Source organism: Ursus maritimus, unplaced genomic scaffold (assembly GCF_017311325.1).
Source record: "Ursus maritimus isolate PB19 unplaced genomic scaffold, ASM1731132v1 scaffold_9, whole genome shotgun sequence".
In the NCBI taxonomy this organism is placed as follows: domain Eukaryota; kingdom Metazoa; phylum Chordata; class Mammalia; order Carnivora; family Ursidae; genus Ursus; species Ursus maritimus.
In genome coordinates, this window is record NW_024427107.1 from 77,395,673 (window position 1) to 77,420,083 (window position 24,411).

Consider the following 24,411-nt stretch of genomic DNA (forward strand, 5'->3'; position numbering starts at 1 on the left):
AGTCAAGACAGAGGGAAATTCCAGCCTCAACGTGTCCCTTCTGTTCCAAATCACAACAATGGTGGAGAAAACATAAAAGAGGGACATAAAAATATATATAATAATAAGCAAAGAATAAGATCAACGATCCCCTTGACCAGAAACAGAAGACAGAGAACTGAAGCTGGAAGGAAAGTGAGGTCCTGAACCTGGCAGAGGAGGGTGGGGGTCAAATCCAGGCACGAACGGGCCCTGGAGATGCACCATGTTAGGCATGAGGGGACAGGGAACCAGGGGACAGAGTGCGGACTCAGAGTGTGCCCCCCACTTGCCAACGGGGAAGGTGACCTAACAAACTCATAAACGTGTGTAGCTCAAAGCCTCCCAACAACCTTCCAAACAGGCATGATCACCCCTGTGAGAGAGGTGACACGATGGCAGGTATGATTGAATTAAGGGTCCGGTGAGGGGGCATTGCCCAGGGTGGTCTCAAAGGTCCTCCTGAAAGGAGGCAGGAGCATTGCAGAGATGTGACATCAAAAGCCAATGGCCCAGAAGGAGATGGGGGGGCTCTACCACCAGCTGTGAGGATGAGGAGGGAGCCTCAAGCCAAGGAAGGCAGCTGCCCCTAGAAGCTGGAAAAAGCAAAGAATTGATGCTCCCTCAGACCCTCCAGAAGGAACACAGCCCCATAGACACTTTGATTTCAGGACTGCTGTCTTCCAGAACTTTCAGATAATACATTTGCATTGTTGGAGCAACTGGGTCTGTAGTGATTTGTTACCACAGCAACAGGAAACAAATACAAGTCCCATTTTACAGATGGGGTAACTGAGGCTCATCACAAGGTCTCCCAGTTGGTGAGAGGAGAGCCGGCACTTCTGCAGAGGCTGGCCGACTTCAGAGTCCACGCTCTCTCCCCGACGGGGCCTGGCCCTGTATCTCCATGCTAGTAGGGCCTCTGACAGGGCATCCGCAGGGCCACCGTGGGCCAAGCCCAGCCCTGCTTGGAGACAGGTGCCCCTCGGAAGTCACAGCCCTCCAGAGGAGACATTCTGTCCTTCACCCCCCTGGGCCGGTCTACAGGGGTCGTGACCACCGCTAGAGGCCTGTGCTGCGGCAATGCGGCCCGCCAGACCTTGACCAGGAGGCTGCTGTGCCAGGGGCCAGGCGCCGTGCGACATCTCTCCCGGCTGGAGAGTCTAACTCAAGTCAAGCTCCCGGCCCCTCCACCGCCAGGCTGGTGCAGCTCTAAAAAATGCCAGCTTTTTGCACAACTTCTGCTCCTTTATCAGCTGTTGGGGGCCAGCCCCTGAGAGCTCTCCTAAGTACTTCTCCTTCCAGCTGAGGTGGGTGATGTCAGCTCTGGGAACAGCGTGTGCTGGAAATAAATTTCCTTTTAGAGGGACATGTCTAAGCCAGAGCAGTCAGGAAAAAGTGGGTCAGCACTTGGCTTTGTTTTTTGGTTTTTTTTTTAAACAAGTACACTCATAACCAGAGCTTTATTTGGGCACGAAGCCAAATACGCTTGGCCTTTTCAAGGCTCCACCGTCCTGCCTACATTCCAGCCAGAGCTGGTGGAAAGGGGTCTTGCCGCTGATTCAGGAGATGCAGGGCTGGCCGTCCAACCCCGTGCAGCAGCTCGAGGCTGAGACGGGCACCGAGCCCTCGTTCCTGAGGAGTGTGTTCATTGTCTATCAGCCACGACGTTAGAGGCTTAAAACCACACAAATTTATCATCCTACAGTTGTGTAATGCGGAAGTCCAGGAGACTGGCGGAAGAGTTGTCAGCACAATTCAGTTCCGTGCAGGTTTAGTGCTGACAGCCTGCTTCCTTGCTGGCTGCTCGCTGGGGCCCAGGTCCCTCCAGAGGCTCCGGCCCCATCCCCAAAGCCAGAGATCCGCGTGGAGTCCCTCCCACAGTGCCAGTCTCTCCTGCCCTCCCTGCCGCCGAGCCTCTCCCACTCTTGCCTTCCTCTTCCTCTTTTAAGGGCCTCTGTGTCTACTCTGGGCCCACCTGGACAATCCTGGATAACCTCCCCAACTCGAGGGGGAGCTTCATCACTCGGTGAAGTCCCTTTTACCCGGCAAGGGAGCACATCCGCAGCTTCTGGGATGGGGGCACTGACATCTTAGGGAGTACTGTTCAGCCCACCACGGGAGGAAGCACACCGACTCCAGCCCCCCGCAGAAGAATAGGCTCAATGACAAGACAGGGCTGGCATTTAGGGAATGCGTGATGGGCTCCGGATTCTCACCTCGGCCTGTGCGGACCGGTCACCCTCCACTTAGAGCTCCAGGAGACTACAGCTCAGAGAAGGGAAGCGATGTGTCCACTGACAAAGTCCGATAAGAGGCAGAACCCAGGTCTGTCAGATTTCAAAGACCAGGGAGGCCGGTGTGCGCCTGCGGTTAGTAAACAGTGTTGTCAGGACAGTGCATGCTCACCCGGGAGCCTGGGTGGGCCGGGGCAGAGGATCAGCATCTCCTTGCCACGGTCTGATGGCCACTTCCATGCTCCATTCTTTCCTTTGTTCTGGAACACTCACCCCCCCCCCCGCCTGAGCACCGCTCTCTTAGAACCCGGGTCACATGCCCAGTGCACTGGTCACAGGGGGTGCAGCCCCACCTCCTCCACCAGCCTGGAAGGCAGGCAAAGACCCCCCACCCGCCCTCTGTAACCCCAGCACAGGCCTGAAATGTGAGCAGCTCGGAGGCTAAAATCACTTTAGCAACGGACCTTGTCCTCCGCCCCAAGTCATGCTCTTACACACCTGGCCTTGCTGATGTGGGTGGCGGGGGAGGGCGCACAGTGCCGGCCTTGCACTGAGTCGTGAGCTAGAGTCAGGGGGCAGGGGCCCACAGTGGCCGCCAGCTTCCCACACTGGGACTTCCCACGTGGGGTGCCATCACTCAGCTGTGGGACGTTTTCCCTCTTTGGCTCCCAGCTTCCTGGTCTACACAAGGGGGCTAACAGGGCACCTCGGAGAGCCGACAGTGGGGTCATTGGTGCACAGTGATGCCCACGGAAGCTTAGCTGTTGCTGTTAGCATCAGCAATCTTTTAAACACTTTTTAAAAGATTTACTAATTTATTTTAGAGAGAGAGAGACAGCATGAGCAGGGGGAGGGGCAGAGGGGGAGGGAGAGAGAGAATCTCAAGCAGACGCCCCACTGAGCCCAGAGCCCTACACGGGGCTCTAGCCCACGACCCTGAGATTGTGACCTGAGCCCAAATCAGGAGTCAGCGCTTAACTGACCACCACCCCGGAGGCCCAGTACTAGCATTCTTTAAAGAGTTCAGAGTTAGCAAGAAGTGTGTCTGAATCCCGCTTGTCTGCTTGGCATGACCTTGGGCTCGTGGCCTCGGCTGGCTGAGCCTCCTGCTTCATCTATAAAAAGGAGACGTGGTGCTTCCTTCAGGGCAGCTGTGGAGAAAGGCCTCAGGGTCTGGGAGAGCCCAGCGGGGCTGCACACAGTAGGTATGCTCGCTACTGCTGCCCGAATCCCCACATACCGACAGAAGCAGACTCTATGTCACGTGCACTTTGACAAAGCCGCCCTCACCTCCTGCATCCACTCCGTAAGCCACTCCCGGGGACCTGCCACGCACCGGGCCCCGCATGGGGCTCTGCAGTCAGGCCCAGGGCTTGCTCCAGGGAAGGGGGTGGAGGCACTTGGCCAACTCTGATGCCCTGGGACCAGTATATCAGGGGGTCTTAACACAGGCTCATGGAGGGGCCAGAAAGGACAGCCGGAGAGGCGGCATTGGCCTCAGGATGTCACGGTGGGTAAAGAAAGGGGAGAGCATGAGACGAGAAGACACAGCAGGAGCACCTTTCCCTCCAGGCCAATCAGAAATAAGACTTGCTCCTCTGGCAGGAGAGACCGTAGATAGTATACAGTGTGCTCACGGCTTTTGGAGGCAGGCTCTTGACTGCAAGGAACAGAAAAACCCAGTGACTGGCTTTGACAATCAGGACATGGATTACATCACATTACAAGAAGTCAGGAGGAGGTCCATTATTTCAGGGGTGCATCACTGTCATCGAGAGCCCTGGGGCTTGTCATCTTAGTGCTTGGCTGCTCTTTGTGTGTCCAGTGCCCCTCATGACTCCAAAAGGGTTGCAGCAGCTCCAGACATCACGCCATCATATCTCAAACCCAGAGGCAGGAAAAAGGGGTTGTTTAGTCTCACACTTCTTTTCAAAAATTATGACATAATTCACATAAGTAAAATGTACCATTTTAAAGAAAGCGACTGAGTAGCGTTTGGTATATAACCATCGCTAAGTGCACAGCTCAGTGGCATTAAGCACATTCACATTGTTGTGCTGCCATCACCACCATCCATCCCCAGAACTCTCTTCATCTCGCAAAACTGAAACTCTGTACTCAGAAAACACTAACTCCCCAAACCTCCTTCCCCGTAGCCCACGGCAAACACCATTCTACTTTCTGTCTTTATGATTTTGATGACTGAATCCCACTTGCACTTTTAAAGACCCTCATGGTGACCCTAGGCACATCGGATAACATTGGATAATCTCCCTATGTTAGCGTCAGTTCATTTGCTACCTGATTTAATCTGCAACCTTAATTCCCCTTCACCACACGTCCTAATGTATTCACAGGTTCTGGGGTTGGGTCAGGAATATCTTTAGGGGCCGTAATTCAGCCCACTACACGGTGTGAGGGAAAACCAGCAGGCCTGCAGTGTGGACACCCACCTCCCGATACCTGGGTAATTGTTCATACTCCTAGAGCAGCAGGGGCTGCTGGTCCAGGTGAATTTATGCTCTTATTTTTTCACTCCTGAAATAAATCTGCTTTAGTCGATATCTTCAATATAGATTCAGGAGAGAACACTCAAAAAAGTATATTTCCACAGAAAGTTCACGGCAAAGCAGAGCTCTGTGCTCTCCCACCTGGATGACGAGGGATTTCTCATTAAAAGGCACACAGTCGATGTCACAAGCCGGGAGGAGATGCTTGCCGAGAGCAGCCCTGGATGGATCGATTTAGTGCACTCAGAGAAGAATGTTCTGTGGCCTTGTGGCTGTGGCATTTTCCCCCAACTGGTGATCGAAAGAAATTTTTTCATCAACTTTAAAGCCATATTTTTCTGATCTCTATTTGGATCTCTTGAAATAAACTGTGGATGAGCCTTACACCCCTTCCCCAGCGGCACTAAATCCTGACTAAGGGAGCTGCTCTCATTCTCTTAGCATTTGCTGAGCACCTACTATGTGTCAGGCCCCATGCCAGGCTCATGAACCAGGCACGGTCACTGCTTTCCAGAACGTGAGGCTGGCCTTGTACTTGCAGAGAGAACAAAGATGAAGTGGGATAAAGTTCCATCATAAGCTGCTGGGCCTTCAGAGTACTTCTCCCTCCCTCGGACACATGGTTTAGACCATGCTCACCTTCCTTCAGACTGAGAATATCCTGTGCGTACCTCTGGAAGGGATCACAAGTGTTGTCTTTCAAACACGACATGGGCCTGGATGGCCAAGGGGCCTGCTGACATGGGATGGCTAAGAAGTCAATCCATTGACAAGTGAGAGCTGACATTTTAGCCACATTTTTTTAAAGATTTATTTATTTATTTGAAAGGGAGAGAGAGTGTGTGCGCACATGAGCAGGGAGGGGCAGAGGGAGAGGGAGAGAGAATCCCAAGCAGACTCCATGCTGAGCACAGAGCCTGACGCAGGGCTCGATCTCATGACACAGAAATCACAACCTGAGCCGAGACCAAGAGTCTGTCGCTTAACTGACTGAGCCACCCAGGCACCCCGCCATATGTTTTTCTTTAATATATTGCAAGAAATCTAAAAATCAGGGAAAGAAGAAAAAAATTCCATAATTGCACTACTATTACACACAACCGCTAATTAAATGTATTTCCTTCTACTAGTCTATAACAGGGAGCAATCATTCAAACGAGTAAGAGAAATGCTTTAATATTAAGCAAAAATGCAGGATGCCAAATTGGACGAAGAACAAGAATGAACATAGAAACTGAATCTGCCTGTGGTAAACGCCTGGGAGGGAACTCACAAACTCGAACTCTGGAGGAGTGGAGGGGTACGGAAAATCTTTATTTCCAAAGCCCCTGGTAATGGTAGTGGGCCGGTGGCTGCAGTTCGGGGAAGAGGAGGGGCTCAGCCACGCAGGGTACCAGCGCCCAAGTCGAACAGAACAAGGTTCGTAAGGGTAGGAAACCAAGGTGCAGAAAGAGCCAAGAGGGGGTGCCTGGGTGGCACAGCAGTTAAGCATCCGCCTTCGGCTCAGGGAGTGATCCCAGTGTTCTGGGATCGAGCCCCACATCAGACTCCTCCGCTAGGAACCTGCTTCTTCCTCTCCCACTCCCCCTGTTTGTGCTCCCTCTCTCGCTGGCTGTCTCTGTCAAATAAATAAATAAAATCTTTAAAAAAAAAAAAAAAAAAAAAGGAAGAGCCAAGAGGACTCAAGCGCATAGGAACTGCGGGAGGAAGAAGCCAGTGTCTGGAGTCAGCCGCCCAGAATCTGAAACTTATCTCTGCCTCTTCTTTTCTCTCTCTCTCTTTTAAGACTTTATTTATTTATATGAGACAGAGGGAGAGTGAGAGAGAGAGAGAGAACAATTGGGGGGGGGGTGAGGGGCAGAGGCTGAGGGAGAAGCGGGTTCCACACTGAGCAGAGAGCCTGATGTAGGACTCGATCCCAGGACCCTGGGGTCCTGACCTGAGCCAAAGATAGACACTTAACCAACTGAGACGTTTAACCAGGAGGCCCCCTCCCTTATCTAAATATTTATTTATTCATGAGAGAGAGAGAGCCTGCACAAGTGGGAGGGGCAGAGGGAGAGGGAGAGAGAAGCCCAAACAGACTCCACACTGGGCGCTGAGCCCAACATAGGGCTCGATCCCATGACCCCAAGGTCATGACCTGAGCTGAAACCAAGAGTCCAATGCTCAAAGGACTGGGCCACCCAGGTGCTCCTTTTTTTTTTTTAAGTCGTATCCATACCCAGCGTGGGGCTTGAACTCAGGACCCTGAGATCAAGAGTCACACACTCTACATCTGAGCCAGCCCAGCGCCCCTCTGCTTCACTACCTGACTCTGCGTGAGTCCCGAGGCTGCTCTGAGCCCCTGTCTCACCATCCACAGAATGGGCACGGGAGGGGCTGACGAGATGACCACAGTCAGGTGCAGCGCGTCAGCGGAGCACGGAGTCAGCGCTGGGCACCCCTCCACCACGGTCTCTGCTTCAAGTCTACCTTATTCTCATTTTACAGGGGAGGCAGTGGGGAGTCAACGGAGGCAAGGAACGTTCCCGAGCGACTGCAGGACAGCAGAGGGGCTGTGATCCCAGGTCGGGAGACCCAGACATCGCCGTTTCACAGAAGGCCACGAGTCCTGGCTGAGGGGAAGACAGCCTTCTCACCACAAAAGCACATTTGCTTCTTTTGCTTTATAGTGTAGTGGATACACGTTTTGATGGCAGTTATTAGAGTCACTGTAAACAGTGAATTAACACATACTGAACCATTTCTCCTCGGGGACGTGTGTGATGCGGTTTCTGCAAGCCCCTGATCTTGATATTTTCATCAGCTGGACAATAAACAACTTCGTTTCATGGGTGTTTCTATTTAAAGACACTCTGATAGGGGCGCCTGGGGGGCTCCGGTGGTGAAGGGTCTGCCTTCAGCTCAGGTCATGATCCCAGGGTCCCGGGATCAAGCTCCATGTCAGGCTCCCCGCTCAGTGGGGAGCCTGCTTCTCTCTCTGCCTCTGCCTGCCACTCCTGCTTGTGCACGCTCTCTCTCTCTGTCAAATGAATAAATAAAATCTTTTTTATAATTTAAAAAATAAAGACATTTCGATATATATGGTTGATTCTGCAATATTCCTTGATGTTGAACTCACACGGAAACTTGAGATAGCCATGAAAAATTATTTCCCACAAGCCTTCCCAGACTTTAGCCCAAGCTTCCAGTTAGCGTGGTTGTAAGCACACGGCGCCTGCAGCAACGTAGCCCGACCCCAGCTAACGGGAGCGTGCTTCATGCCACCGCGAGTTAGAACACCCTCTTCAGACTGGGCCTAGTTCTTACTCCTGACACTGACAGTGCCTTTCCCTCCCCCCACCCCACCCAAATCTGCCCAGGCCAATGACAGGAGGCAGTGGGGGGCAGGCAGCGGGTATCTGGGGACACATGTGCCACGATCTGTGTCGTTGTATCTTACTTATAACGACTACACAATATCCCATCACGGCCACACCACTGTCGCTTAACCAAACGCATATCCTTCAAGAGTGGAACTGTTCCTACCTTTACTGCTATAAATAACACTATTCTGAGCATCTTTGTGCATAACGCTCCTTCTAAATTTCAGATGATTTCCTTAGAGACATTTCCGGAGGCAGAGTTCCAGATCAAAGGCAAAAACCTTTTAAGGCCTTAGACACACATGCCGAAGAGTCTCCCGGGACGTCAGTACACAGCCATGCGTGAGCCCAGCCAAGCTAGCTAGTGCGGGAGGAATGCTTCATTAGTCAGACTCACTGAAAAGCCCCACAAGAGCTTCAGATCGGCAGAAGCTCGCACCAGGGTGACCGCGCTGAGCGGACATGACTCCATACCGGAATGAGGTGTGCGGCATTTTATGGCCTTCTACGCCCCAGGCCAGGGACTCAAGCGTCTTTTGAACCATTCTGGAAGAAGGAGAGACCTGAGGACACAGTCTCTGGGAACCAAGATGCCCCCCCCACCCTGGGGACTCTAAGCGGGTGACCCTGCCCTCTCGCTCCCGATGGGCTTCTCCTAAATGCGGTAGCTGTATTAACTGGAGCATTGATTTGTTGCTTGAAATTAAGGGACAGGACTCCCCAGAGAGAGCTGTTTACAAAAAGAAAAAAGAGAAAAAACATGTAAAGCAAGAATTCCTCTAACAGCTAAACACCTTGTCATAAAGAAAGGTAAACTTAACCTGCATGCATTCTAGGCAAACAGATCTAGACACGAGTCCTATCTGGAATCTGGGTGGCCTTGGCCGGGGTCTCCTCTTACTCATCTGCTACCCGGGGTGCTGGCTCACTCCCAGATCCCCAGGCTTCAAAATGACTTAGAACACACACTCAAATAGCTCCTTTTTCCTTCCTAGATGAGAAAGGGTAGAGATGGTTGGCTCATGAGAGGGTAACATCATTTGTCACCCAAGCCAGGACACTTTAGAGGGAAGTGGGCATTTGTTAATAAGTACTCTGGTTCAAACGGTGTAAACCCAGGACACGAAGCAGAGAGCTGCTCTCTCACAGCACAAAATTCGTAAATGGATAGACATGTATCTATTGCATGCTCTGTGCCAGGTGCTGGGTGGGCGCCTTCTCATGCTGGCTTGCTGGCTCCCCACCCCAGGTACCTCGTAGCTGGTCTTGCTCTACTGCTGGGAAGGGGGAGCCCAGAGAGCCAAAACTACCTGCCTGCCGCCACACAGACCAGCAAATCCCAGCTAGAGAGTAATGAACCAAACACCCAGACGAGCCACAGTGACACAGAGAGCTCAGGATGTCACTGGCGGGGTCAGTGGAGGCAGGGCTGGCCAGGGCCAGGAGGAGCAGGAGTGGCCTGACGATGCTGCGCTGAGAGGCCTCCAGACCCGGGAGCAGGTTCCTGGCTCTCAGAGTGCGTGCTTTGCAAACATCTCCAGCCTGGGCTGAGTTCAGTTCCCAGGTGTGGAGGCGGACGTGTGTGAGTGCATGTGCGTGTGTGTGCATGTGAAGTGCAAGCTCTGTACAAATCTCACTGGAGAACCACAGCGCCCTCCACCCTTGGGATGGGGTGGGAGGGTGGACAGATCCCAGGCTCCCACCTCCCGGGCCCCAGACCTTCCCCTCCCAAGCCACTTCTGGTTTCCAGCCTGCCATTAACCCAGACCCAGGCAAGTGCCAGGTTCTGATTAGAAACACAAAAAGGGATTCACTGTAATGGGCAGCAGCAGGAAAGACAACAGGGGTGTTAGTGACTAGGAGACATTTTGCAGGCACCACTGGGAGAGGAATATGGCCATGTGGGCCACACATGAATGCCTGGGGGGCCTGATTCCCGCCAGTTATTTCTAAATCTAATCACTGATGGGTGGAATGAAGAGTTTGGTGGTTTGTGCATCAAGAGCTAAATTCTGTAAGCCGGAGGGCATGGACCCACAGGGACAATGGTACAATTCCTACACGAGAGCTGGGTCCTGCACCCCTCCCCATCTCCTCCCCCACCTCCCCACATCATCAGGAATTCGGGTCCTGGCCTCTCTCCCTTTGCAGCTGCAGCCACGCTGTAACGGGGGTCTTTCTCCCCAAAGCTGTCGCTCAGATGGCATTAGGTGACACGATCCTCAGTTTAATCAACCTAATGGAGCTTACTTCTCCAGTCCCCCCACCTTTGTGTGGGCTGTTCCTTCGGCCAGGGGTGCCCTTCCCTCTCCACGTGGCTGTGAACTCTGTAAGCCAGGTCTGGAGGGGCACACCCCAGGATGGGGTGTTTCCTCATCCTCCTTGTACATGTCTGCTTTCTCTCATTTTTCTCTGTCCTCCGGAAGTGCTGCTTTGGTAATCAGAAAAAAATGATTTGTGGTGATGATGATAAGTCCCAGGTCAGATTTCACCAACACTGTGCAGCTCCCCTCCCCTCCCCCAGGCAGTGCTGGTGCTGGTCTTCCACTCCTCTGGACTCCCTCTGCCCTCGGGGCCTCCTCGCCAGGTGCCTCCCCAGCCCCTGCACGTTTCCTGCAGGACCCTTCCCACAGTCTGTGGGGCCCTGTCTGTCCCTACCTGAATTACATCTCTCACCCACTGGCCCCACAAGAGCAAGGACGGTGCCTTTTCTTTTCCTCAAATCGACTTCATCATGACATAACTTCATACAATAAAAGGCATTCATCTGAAGCGTATACTTTAATGAGTTTTGACACACATCCTCGGCCTTGTAAGCACCCATCACAAGCAGGACACAGAGCATTTCCCCCCACGCCCCGTGGCCAGCTCCGTCCCCACTGTGGCAAGCCACCGAAGATCTGTTCTCTGTCGCTGTAAATGGGCTTGGCCTGAGCTGGAATTCCCCATAAATGGAGTCGTGTACTGTTGCATGTCTGGCTTGTTCTGTTTAGCGTAATGCTTCCAAGACTCGTCCAGGTTGCTGTATGGGCAGTTTCTTCTGGCGAGGTCCATCCCACGGACGTGCCATAATTCGGTTACCAGTCCATCTGTTCGTGGGCATATGGGTTGTTTCCATCCGTGGCCTCTCCGATTGAAGCCAATCTGAACGCTCAGGGGCAAGCTTCCATGTGGACATAAGCATTTGCTTCTTTGGCTGAATATTGGGAGCGGAGCTGCTGGGTCACACAGAAGACTGCGTTTAACATTTTAAGAACTGCCACCCTGTTTTCGCAAGCATTGGTGCCACGCAGGTCTACCAGCAGCGGGGTGTGGAAGCTGCGTAGCCGCACGCTTTCTGTCACACGGGCGCCACTGCCCCCCGCCCGGTCTTGCAGAGGCTGTGTCCCCAGCTCCTGGCCGGGCTGCCCACCAGGGGCCCGACCGCCTTGAAGGAGTGCAGGCGCGAGCTCTTAGCTTCTGTTATTTGTTATTATTTCCAGACCAGCGTTTCTTCCACTTCCACTGCCCTGGGTGTTTTTGAAATCTTTTGTTATTTTTAACAATGACACAAATACTACATGGCCGGGGTGCAGAAACAAGAACATAAATGAACACATCATTTTTAGATGTCACTTGCTCTCTATCCAGAGATCCACGTGCCGGGCTCCATAGTGTACAATGGGAAAACAAAGACAGGTAAGAGACATTCCCATCTTCAGGTTGCTGGGGCCCCAGCTGCATAGACAAGGGCCAGCCCAGGGGAGGTGGTTAGGGACACCTGCAGGGAGGAGACAAGCGAGCCAGCGAAAAGAAGGGACATCCAGCGGGCCTGGTGAAGAGTGGGTGGGCCGGAAGTGGGCTGCATGGGGGGCTGGGAGTTCCCAACCCCCAAGGTTAGTGAGCATGACGCCCAGATGGTCCACTGCCTACTCAAATGCCAGACACCTCACTGCTTCAGTCTGGGATGCACATAGTCGTGAAGACTCTGGGTTCATTGTGATTTTTTTCCCCACGCTCAGGGATAATCTCCCCAGGAGCTTATGGCCACCTTCGCTGCCTCCTCCTCCCCCTGGCCCCAAGTGTGGCGTGACCTGGCGGGCTGGCTCCTCAGACCTTCTCCAACTACTCTTCTTCCTCCGTCACCCTACCAGTCTCAGGGCTCCGCCCATCTGGTGCTGTCTCTCCCCAGCTCTGCAGTCACCCCTGCCCCCCACGCTTGGGTGTCGATGGTGCTGCCGACCTCTCTTCCTCCTGCTGGTCTCCCAGCCGTCTTGGACTTCCCATGTCTCAAAGGATCTCTCGACACCCCTTGTCCATTCTTACCATCCCAGAAATGGGCACCACCATTTCCTCCAACCTCCAAATGAGGACTCATTCTGGATTCCTCTTTTCTTCCTCACCCACCTCCAACTTGGCCCTAAATGCCATCCCAACCCTCCCCAAATCCCTCCAGGTTGCTCAATACCTAACACCACCTAGACATTCAGAAGCACCATCATTTCTTGCCTGAACTGCCTCCTAGCTGATCTCCTGCTTCCGTCTCACCACACCCCAAGTTAAAATCATATTGGCCAACAACATTTTCTGCAGAGATAGAAAAATGCATCCTAAAATTCATATGGCATCTCCAGGGACTCTGAATAGTCAAAACACTTCTTAGAAGAACAAAGTTGGAGACACTGCCCCTCGTTTCAACACTCACTACAAAGTTGCCGTGATGCCCACAGTGGGGCACTGGGACAGACAGACACAGAGACCAATGGACTAGAACGGAGCCCAGAAATCAACCCTCGTATGTACGGTCAAGTGATTTTCCACAAGGGTGCCAAGACCACGCAGTGGGGGAAATATTTTATAGGGACAAAGCAGAATGGTGGGTGCGGGGCTGGGAGTGGGGAATCAGCGTTTAGAAGGTAAGGAGTTTCAGTTGGGGAAGACGAAGCAGTTCATGTGAATGCACTTAATGCCACTGAACTGACACTTAAAAATGGCTTCAACAGTAAATTTTATATTGTGATATTTCACCATGACAAAAAAAAAATTTTTTTTTTTTTAAATCATACATCAGTTCTTGTCACTTTCATGCTGAAAACTCTCCAGTGACTTCCCACTATCCCACCCTGGTCCAGCAGGCTCTGTACTGTCCGGCTCCCAGCAAGTCCTCCCCTGGGCCCGGACCATCCCCCGGCCCCCCCCTCCCCCATGAAGGTCTGCAGCAGCACTGCCAGCCACAGCCTGTTGGCAGCCATCACGATGGTGGGCTCTGGTTTGCCCCTCATTATCCCTGTATTCAAGCCATTATCTGTAATGACAGCCTGGTATAATTATATTTTTACAATTTGTATAATTATATTCTACCAAGTGAAATGATCATTATTATCATTATCAAATATTTATTAAGCACTTCTAGCCGTCCAAAGCTAAGAAGATGTGCGCTCAGCTCTTAGAGATCCTCTTTCCTAATTCCATCCCAAATTCATTTCAGCCGAGCTTAGTCTTCCTTCTTGGGGAAGGAACAAGGAACTTGTGGTTTTCTGCCTGAGGCTTTCTATCCACGCACTCACATTAGCTTCTTAGTGAGGCTGGGAGCAGATGCTATGATCCTTATTTCACAGACGAGGAAGCTGAGAATCCGCAGCCAGTAATAGCAGAGGTGAGATTCAGACCGAAGTCTTTCCGAGAGCAAAGCCGTAGCCACTCCACTCACGCAGCGTAGCCTGGGTTACCGGCTGGGCTCCTTCCTTCCCCCCACCCCACCATCTTTACACTGTACACACACCAGGCACTGTGCTGGGCTAGTGGGAGGACACAGCAGTGATCCAAACCAGTCATTCTGAAACAGCTTCAGAGTCAGGGGCCCAGCTGGTGGGGGTGGGTGAAGCCGGTGATGGGGGAGGCGGGGCCTGTGGCAAAGCCTAGGGCACAGGACTCCTATGAAGACAGCCGAACTTGCCTTCCCACTCTTTAAGTTAGATTTGTAAGTGAAATCTCTAAAACTTTAACTGTTGGCAACTTCGGCAGATACTAGTTATCATCTAACCTACAACAAATCCCTGCCTTAAAACTCACCTTCCACGCCCCCTAATTTTTCAGTAGGGATCACTTAGCCTTTGATCTCAGGAAGACAGCCCCATGGTATAACTCTTAATTGGTTCAAAGCAGTCCTACTTGTCGTATTCCCTTTGGCCACTGATTGCTCTCAGGATGAGTTAATGACCCAATTCTGACACAGGAGAGTTAAGGGAAAGACTGTTAAGGAGATCATCCCCTCCTCAGTAAAAAGACAAAGCCTTGAAACTTCATCAGCAAAGAGCCTTTGGCCTACTGCCCTTTTCCCTTGTTCCCATCTAATGCAGTCACAACCTCTGGAACAGCAGCAGCCATTCTGGAACCATGAGGTAACAAGCTCAAGGCCTAAAACCAACATGCCAAGAAGGACAAGGCAGAAAGACAGATCCGGTGCCTGGAAGGACGTCTTTGCTGCATCAGCCACAGATGTAGCCATGACCAACTTTGTACGAAAGTCCCGTCAAGCAAGCCCTGGGTGTCACCAGAGGCCGGTGGCTGGAAAGAGAGCGACTGGCATGTCCAAGTGGGGCATCCTGCCACTTATTAAAGGCCTCCTGTGCGGAAGGTGCCCTTTGGTGAGCACCCACACGGCTACACGTCCCCTCACAGCTCCTCCAACTCGGGGTTCATCTACAAACCCCTTCCCCAGACTTTCCTGTCAAGTCTCCAGTATTGTTCTGTGTTCCTGGGCCGCCAGTCAGACTGGAGCTCCTACCCTGAGCTGGTGTAGACCCTGCACCTCTGGCTTTCTCTCCATCCAGGCTAGTGGGCCACGGGGGGAACTTCTCTTCAGCTCCACCTTTCAGGCATGCTCGAGGGCAGGCTCTGCTACAGCATTCCCACCCTGTCCCTATTGCAGGAGCAGTTGTTGACATGGTCTGTCTTCCCTCTTCTGCCCACAGAGGAGCTCTGAGACCACAGTTGTGGGGGGTGGGCAAAGAGGGGATGGAGAGGAAGCGCTGTGGACGAGTGAGCCCCCCCACCCCGCTCAGGCACCTTCCTCGTGCTCCTGGGCCCTGCTCAACAGTGATAGGCACCAACCTCCCCTGCACAGTGGGGCATGGCTTGGTGGACCACATCGCACACAGCTCAGGTCACATACTCATTTGGGGTCTCATCCTCCACATTCGGCCTCTACCAGTGTCTAGTTGCAAATTGGAAGCTGTTGCTCAAATGGAGAATGGTTATTTGTAAAAGATACAGTTTTGCTTCAAACCCCTTAGTGTCTGTGCTGTGCCTGCTATTGGGACCTGCCAGACACCCCACCCTTGATCTGTGGGGTTAGCTGGTGAACGGGTCAGAGCAGTGCACTCGGATGTGCTTCACGGAGAGGACCACCAGTGCAGGACATGCCAGATCTCACCCCACCAATTTAGCTCAGTGAGCAGATCAGGCCATTCCCAGCTGTTGGTGCTAACACACTGAATCCAGAATCCCGGGTGAATGAGCTCTACTGAAAAATTCAGCCCAATCCAAGATAATGCTCTGTCCACCTGGACTGACACCATCAGAATCCAATCCCCATGCACTCCCAAAGTTTCTGCTGATAAAAATGCATGAATGTCCCCCAATTCTTTTACTGTGTGAACGTCTCATAAATCGGACTTTGCGGCTGTTCCCTCGGAGCATGCTGGGACCAGACTCGTTACGGATTGGAGTTAATGCGGGGCCAGTCCGGAGACAACTCAGCAATCCCCTTGCCAGGTATGCACCCTGAACAAGCTCATTAATAAGATTTCAAGCAGGCAAACAGTAGTGTCCACAAGCAGAGGCTATTTCTACCAACAAAGAGGTTCAGAGGGATGAGGGTTAAAGGTATGCTTGTATCCTCCCAACTGTCTCAGGGCCCTCCTCTTCCCAATCAACAGTCTAACGTCACAGAAAAGACCTGCAGAAGCTGTGAGTTCAACTTATGTTGTAATTATGCATCAGAAAGAATCCAAGGTGGGTCTGTTCTTTAGCCCCACCAGCTCTGAGGCTACAAAAGATCAGGAATCTTAGGACTACCACAGGAGCTGGCTCTCTGATCAGGCTCAGCCTGAGAGTTACATTTAGAGCTAAAGCTTTCAGTTTTCTTTCTGCACGCTCTCCAGTGCAATCTGAAGCCAGCCTATCCCGCAAGACTCCATTCCCACCATGATGCTCACTTGGGGCCGTCTTGCCTTCTGTGGGCACTCACTCCATCTAGGCCACCACAGGGGACGTGCTGCCTGTGAGGTCACCTTTGTATCAGCACCATCAATTCAGATGACCAGCCCTTGGTTTCCAGTGTAGCTGGTTTCGTAGGACCAAGTACGTACATTTCAACGTTCAGTTAGGAAAGCCCAAACTCCTTCAGCTATTTCAGAGAGACTTAATGCCAAGAAGGGGTCTGCAGGGTGATGAAGAGTTGCAGGTGTGAGGAAGGTGCCCCAGAATGGCAGGGGAAGGAGATGCTACCTGGAGCGCCACCACCGGCTCGAAGCCCAGACGCCGCAGCGACTTCCCAAGAGTGCCGATGCTCAGCAGAACCTCAGGATGAAGCTGCTCAAAAGGCCACCTGTGTGCGGACGTCCACGGTGGCCGCCTGCAGTCCCCAGGCTGCGGCGTGTTCCACGAGCCAGAGCTTCCTCCCCCTCCGCTGCAATCTCTCACCTGTGTCTCCCACTGGCCGAACCCAACCACAGCCGGCTGGCAGGAGCCTCCGGGAAGCGTAGGCAACTGCCTTCTAGAGCCCTGGGGTGCAGACACAGGTGGCAGCAAGAAACAGTGAGCCTGTGCGGAGGCGTCAGAATCGAGGGGCATTAGGGGCACCTGGCTGGCTCAGTCAGTGGGTGTGTGACTCTTGATCTTGGGATTGTGAGTTCAAGCCCCACACTGGGTGTAGAGATTACTTAAAATCTTAAAGATCTTACTTAAAAAAAAAAAAAGGCAATGAGGGGCATGCCTCTTGAGATGTTGTGAGGATAAAATGGGCTAATAACAGACAGTAACATGAGTTCTTTGTGCTTTTCCTACTCAGGGACGTCCCCAAGGATTAGGAGATTCTTTAATTCTCCTACTGTCTTAAGTTTGAAGCCTGCTTCTTCTTTTAAAAATGGCGAGCACTTTCCCTCTTTTCTGATTTCCCCCTTTGCCCCTTTCCTTACTCCTCAGCATGGCTAAGGACGTGAACATCGCCTGCCAGTCCCATAAGCTGAGCTTCTCATCCCCCACTTCTCCTTGAGCTCTTCTGGCTCTCTTCACTCTCCAGATCCCTTTTCTGTTCTTTCATCTTACCCCATCCTGCTTCCCAACATGCTGAAAGGGCGAACCTTACATAAAACAGTAACCAGCCAGAGACACAAAACGTTGAAAAGCTTTTAAATGCGTCAGTATACAGCTTGTCCCTTGTGTGGACCAGAGGCCCCGTGTGGTGGGTGTCTGCCGAGCAGCTCCTTGCTCATCTTGGGAACGTCAAGGGCTTTCCCACTTACAGAGGAAAGGAGCTCCTGTGACTAAGAGCTGAACCCAGATGCTGAAGGCGTGCCTCCCGCCTCCACGCTGCTCAAGGCAGGGCGCCAGTTATCACTCTGCAACCAGCTGGCCCGTACATGGGATGTTCTCGTCCTTTCACTCTGATGGCTTCTGAACGCTCTCAGGACGGAAGCCATGGTTCTTACTTGCCAGCCTGAGCAGACCCCACCTACCCTGCCGACCACATCTCCCGCATGCTCTGCCTCATTCACGAAGCCCCAGCCATGCTGGCCTTTCAGCTCCTCCATTTTGCCCAGAGGAACCTTCCTTCTCTGGTGTCCTTTCCACAGGCTGTCCTGCTGGAACGCTCATCTTGCCCCAGCCTGTCTGCACCGGGGCTATTCCCTTCTTCAGACCAGACCTGGAGTACCACTTCTCAGAGAGGCTACCTAACACTCACACTGGTTTCTTCAGAGCACTTCCTGTAGGAGATGTTCCTGTTTATTCTTCTGTTTCCCTTGTACTTGAAAGTCAGCTCTGAGAGAGCAGGGACCAGAGCTGTCGGGCTCTCTGGCTGTACCTTTGTGCCCAGCAGTGCCTAACATGTATTTGGGCCACAGCCTCCGGTGACAGTGGTGAAGGCAACAACGTCCTTGCACTCTTGGCCTTCCCCTCGTAATGACATAGCGCACAGCAGGTGCTGAAATCACTGAATCATGATGGCTGAAGGCAGATGTGAAAGCTTTCTGAATACTCCCAATCATCTGGACCATCTGTGATCTCTGGTCTTGGGTCCCCTCTTCAGGAAGAACAAAGGGCAGTAATTTTCAAAACTTACTAAACGTGTACAAACATGCTGTACACAAAACACTTTATATTTTGTAATCATTACGTAGGTGATGAACAGAACTGAAATCAGAAAAGTTAAACAAGGGGCGCCTGGGTGGCACAGCGGTTAAGCGTCTGCCTTCGGCTCAGGGCGTGATCCTGGCGTTACGGGATCGAGCCCCACATCAGGCTCCTCCGCTATGAGCCTGCTTCTTCCTCTCCCACTCCCCCTGCTTGTGTTCCCTCTCTCGCTGACTGTCTCTATCTCTGTCGAATAAATAAATAAAAAATCTTAAAAAAAAAAAAAAAGAAAAGTTAAACAAGATATACTTTGAATTTCCCATTCTTTTTATATGAACTTTTTTTTAAGTAGGCTCCATGCCCAATGTGAGGCTTGAACTCACAACCCCAAGACCAAAGGTCACATGCTCTACCCCTGTGCTAGCCAGGCACCTCCTTTTATACGAACTTTGAAATCAAAGTTGATTTGGGGGGTGAGATGACCTTGCTGCACGAACACTGAAATCTTACATGGTAACTCAGACCTCTGGAGAGTGATCTGCGGTTCACAAAGTGCTTTCTCATTCCTAACCCTTTGCTGCTCACCACTGACCTGGGAGGGAGGTAGTGGTGGGCGGAGGATCACTGACAGGGCGGGGAATTTGCTCTTTATATGCCAGGCACTTTCATACCCAACAACCCCCACATAGGCAGGAATATCCCCGTCTCTGCAAATGAGGAAACGGGAGTTCTGCACTCGCTCTGCATGGGGTCACACTACTAATGAGTGGTAGGACAGTACTCTACCTCTCAGCCATTTTCCATCCAGTGGAGCAGTTTCTCCTTTCAGAAGAGCTTTTAACTGGCTTTATGGAGACCCAATCTCTTGGTTTTCCTTTTATTCAATGGCCACTTCTTCCCAGTCTCCCTTGCTGGATTTTCCTTCTTTCCTCCACCTTGAAATGCTGGAGTTCGATCCTTCCACTCTATCTACACTCTCCTCCTGAATACATTCATTCAAGTCCACGGTTTTAACTACCACCTAGACAATGCTGTTTCCTCAGTTAAGTGCTCCAGCCCGAACTCCAGGCTTGAATGTTCAGTTTTCCGCTCAACACCACCACTAGTGTTTGACTAGTGTTTGTGCAATTAAAACTTAAGGTGCTCCAAACCAAACCTCTTGCCGAACGTGCTCCTTGGGCAGTGCTCCCCATCTCAGTACACGGCACCACCATCCTTTCAGTCACTCCACATCACAGGCAAGTCTTGGTGGCTCTATCTTCAAATGAGATCCCCAACCCTACTCCTTTCCATCTCACTCTGGCCTAACCCACCATCATCTCTGGCCCAGCCTCCTCACCGTGCTGTCTGCCTCCATTCCTGCCCCCCCCTCCCAGTTCATTCACACACAGCACCTAGAGTACTCCTGGTAAAACTTTAGTGTATCTCCTTACTCTTCCCAGGGCTTCCAGATTCATTTGGGAAGAATTCCAGGATTTACAAAGCCCTGTCTCCTACTCTTCTTTTTTCTAGCTCATTTCACCTTAGCCACACTGCATCTGTTTTTGTTTTCCTTTTAAGTAGGGGCATTTTTACGCAGGGCTGGAACTCACGACCCTGAGATCAAGACCTGAGCTGAACTGAGGATGCTTAACCGAGCCACCCAGACGCCCCTAGCACACTGGCATCTTATTCACGACTTCCAATCACCTTCTACCTGGTCTGTTTCCACCCTTTCAACTACCCCCTGGACTGTTCACAGTCAGCAGCCAGAGGGATCCATTCACCCCTCTTCCCTCTTTTCTTAGAAGAAAAACCAGCAGGACCTAGGCCACGACTCCCTCTGTCCTCCTGCAGCACACGGGGTTCCACAGAGCGGTCCCCTCGAGCTTCCCTGAGCGGCTCTAGCCTTGGGGCCTGTGCCGGTGTGGTTCCCTCTCGCGGGACAGTGCTTTCTCGGTGCCTTCCGCCCAACCACTCTGGCTGACAATACCCGTTCCCCCGTATCTCTGAGCACCCCTTCCGCATATTCTCTGCCACTAGCAGGGCCCTCCCTGCACGCGGGACCGCTTCCTCCCTCTCCCCTTCGCAGCGCCGGCTCCGGGAGTGTGCGCGCGCCACCGCATCCCCGCTCCCGCACGGCGCAGGAGCCAGGCGGGAAGCCCCGCTCGCGGCCCTCGGCAGCACCGCCCCGCTGGCCGCCCTTCGGCGCGCGGCATCTCGGGGCTTGTAGTCCGGCCCCGGAAGGGCGGCCGCCCGCTTCCGCGGCCGCTCCTCCCTGACACTACAACTCCCACGGGGCAGCGGGACACCGCTCCCGCACCCTCCAGGCCTGCAGGCCGCCTGCCTCGCGGCGGGTCCGGCGGCCGCCGCGGGGCGGGGCGCGAAGATGGCGGACGCGGTCGCGGGCAGAGACAAGTGTGGAGAGCCGCGGCTCGTGTCGCTGCCCCTGTCCCGCATCCGGGTCATCATGAAGAGCTCCCCCGAGGTGTCCAGCATCAACCAGGAGGCGCTGGTGCTCACGGCCAAGGCCACGGTGAGGCGGACCGCGCGGGGAGGACGGAAGGGCAAGGGGGCCGCCCGGAACCGTCGCGCCCCGCCCACCGAGCTCCGCCGCGCCGCCCGTGCCCCCGCTCGGCCAGCGCGCCGCCGGCTCCCCCTCGCGGGCTCGCGGTGCGCGCGCCCTCCGCGACTCGCCCCCGTACCCTCCCTCACGGCGCGCGCCCGCCGCCCCGCCCGCCGCGCCGCTCCCGTCTTCCCTCGCGCGGCTTTTGCCCACCCACTCGTCTTTCCTCGCTGCGCGCGCGGCTCCCGTCCTCCCTTGCGCGCCCTCCGCTCCTCCCACCGCGCCGCTCCCGTCCGCCTTCTCGCGCCTTTCGCCTACCCACTTGTGTCTCCTTGCTGTGTCGCGCTCGCCACCCGCAGCTCCCGTCTTCCCCTGCGCGCCCTCCGTCCCGCCCACCGCGCCGTTCCCGCCCTCCCTCGCGCGACGCGCGGTCTGCTGCGGGCTGACGCCGGTCTCGTGCGGCGTCTCCTCCACGCGCGTCACCAAACCCCGGGCACCGCAGCCTTCCCTTCCCTTGCTTTTGGCTTGTTTCCAGCAGCTCAGGGTTCAGTGAGAGGGCTTCGGGGGGAACCGCCCGACCCCGCCACTCGCGCACCCCTCCCCGCAGCCGGTCGGGGCGTCCCCTGGCTAAAAGTGACGTTAGTTTTATAGCCTTTGGTACGTGCGCCCTCCTCGGTGCACAGTACAGAGCTGTCCGGTTTGATTGGGTCGTGATAGTGGGAGGCCACAACCCTTCCGTTACTGCACTGGGCCGTCTTTAAGCTGCAGTCGTAACCGCGTAAACTGCCCTTCGACTCTGCCCTCCACCGCTGGGGTTTCAGTGCGATGTCCCTGCGGTAGGGTGGACCGGGTTCTTGCCTCTTTCAGCCCAGAGTCGTGTTTTCTTTATTTTTTTTTTACTTTAAGGGTAGACTTTAGCGCTTCATCAGTTGCATATCATACCCAGTGCTCCTTACATCAAGTACCCTCCTTCATGCCCATCACCCATGTATTTAGAGCCCCTTGGAGCATGTGGCCTTGGGACGTTTAGGTTTCCCTGTGCAGATTCATTCTTCGAGGATAAGGACGTAAGGCATAGGCAGGCACTTTAATTCTGTACTAACCAAACTAGAGGAAGTTAAAGTTAAAAACAGCGAGGAAGAGGCTCAGCTCAGGTTGTTGCTTCAGGGAAGGTGTTTGGCCAAAATGGGAAAGGTGGTCAGTGTTCAGCTTCAGGTTGTTGACCCTTGTAGGCAACCCACCTTAGACACAGTGTATTTAAATAGAAGACTGAAAATGTGTTCCTGATTCAAGTAGAATTTTTGAATGGTCTTTTGCGCCTTTAAAAAAAAAACAATAGTTTTTAAACATTTATAGTCCATTGTTGAATTACCTTGAAATATCTTCCCTATGTTAGAAATCTAAAATAACTTTAGGGAAGTGCCTGCTTCCCCACCAACATCGATACAGCTTTGTTTTCTTTCTAACCTGTTTCTCCTTTCCCCACTGATTTCCTGTAATTTGAGAAACCACAATAGTCTGCAGTCAAGTCATTTAAACCTAACGTGATTTAAAAAATTAAGTTCTGTGGTAAGTTTTCAAAGCATACCTTTCATTTTACTTTTTCATTTTGTTTTAGGAACTCTTTGTTCAATATCTGGCCACCTATTCCTACAGACATGGCAGTGGAAAAGAAAGGAAAGCACTCACTTACAGTGATTTATCAAATACTGCAGAGGAATCAGAAACTTTTCAGTTTCTTGCAGGTACTCAGCCTTTGAAACATTCTGGTTAAAACATGCATGGTTTACAGCTTTTTTTCCCTCACCCCCCCCCCCCCCCCCCCGCTTTCACTGAAATAGACTCTTTTTTTTTTTGCTGCTTTCTCCGAGTGCCAAAGTTTACCATGACCTGATACAGGAAGACATTTTTAGTTTTCTCAGAGTGTGTTCGTAGTGTGGTTCACCTAGAATGATAACGAAGTCAACAACCTGCACAAGGATGTTTGGCTGGCTCAGTGGCTGGGTGAACCCGGCAGCCCCACCCCCCAGACTCCTTACCATCGAAGGGAAAACTCTGGGCTGGTCTGCATGGTCCTAGACACAGAGAAGCTAATGGCGGTTGTTGTGGACAAGCTGTGTGGGCCACAGCTAGAAAGAGCCAGCCGGCTCGTCTCAGGTAGGTTGAGCAGACCTGCTCAGTCAACACCGGCACATAGAGGAGCACATGATTTGCAGTCCGTGGAGTGGAAACAGGTCTTTAGCATTAGTCAGGAGGCAGTGCTAGTTTCCTGCTGTTTCGCCCAGAAGCTTGGTCAGAATTGTGTCTTGTTTTGGAAACTATTCTAGAGTTCAAAGCAGAACTAGCACGTTATGAAATTTTCATTGCTGTGTTCATGGTCTGCCAAAACCAATTGCTGACGTTAGCTTTATATTTTTAAGATATATTACCAAAGAAGATTTTAGCTAGTAAATATCTGAAAATGCTTAAAGAGAAGAGGGACGAGGACGAGGAGGAGAATGACAGCGATGATGGGAGTGACGGGGACGAAGCAGAATCCTAGACCAAACAGGAAGTGCTTTAGAAATCAGCCTGCTGAGGACCCTCCTGGATTAGCAGCATTGCTTGGAAGTAAGCACAACACTGTGACTTTAGACTCCTCACTTTTCAGAGACTTCAAGTACATTGGATTCCTTCCTGGCTGAGATAGAACACCTGATGTGCCCATACCATAAATGGCCAGAAGGAAAGTGACCCAGACAGCAGCCTCTCTCTGAGGGGCCCACGCTGCAGTTCAGGGGCACGGGGACACCAGGAGAGCTGCCTGTACAGTCAGGCCCTGACCATTGATCCACAGCTGTAAGCTGTAGAGACAGACAATTTTGCTTCAATTTTAATTTACAGATAGATTTTGAAGAGCTTCTAAACACCAGTTGTGTAAATTCATAGATGTATATTTGGAAATTAGTTCTTGTAAACAACTGGATGTAGTTTGAGCTAAATATATAGTTTATGGGTAGTATGTTACATTTGAAAATTTGAAGATTTGTCTAAATACTGCAATTTTATTAACTGTAAAGAAATAAATTTCTTTATTAGAAGCTTTATGTAGTTTTTTAGTAAATGCTTTGTGGAACTAGTTTTAGAGCTCTCTGTTGTTCTAATGTCTTGCTTACTACCTGAGACTTTTGCAAAATTTAAAAAGAAGCATTTCTAACACTCCCAGAGGGGGGAAAAATCTCAAGTCAATTAAATACAAGAAGAAATACTGCCTTTGCATAAGCATATTTTTCGTAAAAACATTTTAAAACATTTTGTATATTGAAAATCTCTCAGGGTGCCTGGGTGGCTCAGTGGGTTAAGCGTCTGCCTTCAGCTCAGGTCATGATCCTGGGGTCCTGGGATCGAGTCCCTTGTTG

At 52.2% G+C, this 24,411-nt stretch overlaps 1 protein-coding gene and 1 long non-coding RNA gene across 2 annotated transcripts; one reads left to right on the top strand and one right to left on the bottom strand.

Annotated features, from left to right (window-relative positions):
- Positions 1-10,895: 10,895 nt before the first annotated feature.
- Positions 10,896-21,670, bottom strand: LOC121101751. Its single transcript, XR_005833788.1, has 2 exons — positions 21,332-21,670; positions 10,896-11,348 (listed from the first exon to the last, which is right to left on the bottom strand). It is a non-coding gene; the product is annotated as an uncharacterized LOC121101751 (long non-coding RNA).
- CHRAC1 (chromatin accessibility complex subunit 1) lies at positions 20,764-24,131 on the top strand. Its single transcript, XM_040626156.1, has 3 exons — positions 20,764-20,983; positions 22,632-22,758; positions 23,434-24,131. Exons 1-3 carry the CDS (start codon positions 20,837-20,839, stop codon positions 23,553-23,555), a joined length of 396 nt encoding a protein of 131 aa, XP_040482090.1. The 5' UTR covers positions 20,764-20,836; the 3' UTR covers positions 23,556-24,131.
- The last annotated feature ends 280 nt before the right edge of the window (positions 24,132-24,411 follow it).

Excerpts from the sequence above, each read along its gene's own strand:
- CHRAC1 (XM_040626156.1), top strand. The coding sequence starts at position 20,837 with ATGGCGGACGCGGTCGCGGGCAGAGACAAGTGTGGAGAGCCGCGGCTC. Across the intron at positions 20,984-22,631 it reads TGCTCACGGCCAAGGCCACG|GAACTCTTTGTTCAATATCT; the intron begins GTGAGGCGGACC and ends ATTTTGTTTTAG. Across the intron at positions 22,759-23,433 it reads AACTTTTCAGTTTCTTGCAG|ATATATTACCAAAGAAGATT; the intron begins GTACTCAGCCTT and ends TATATTTTTAAG.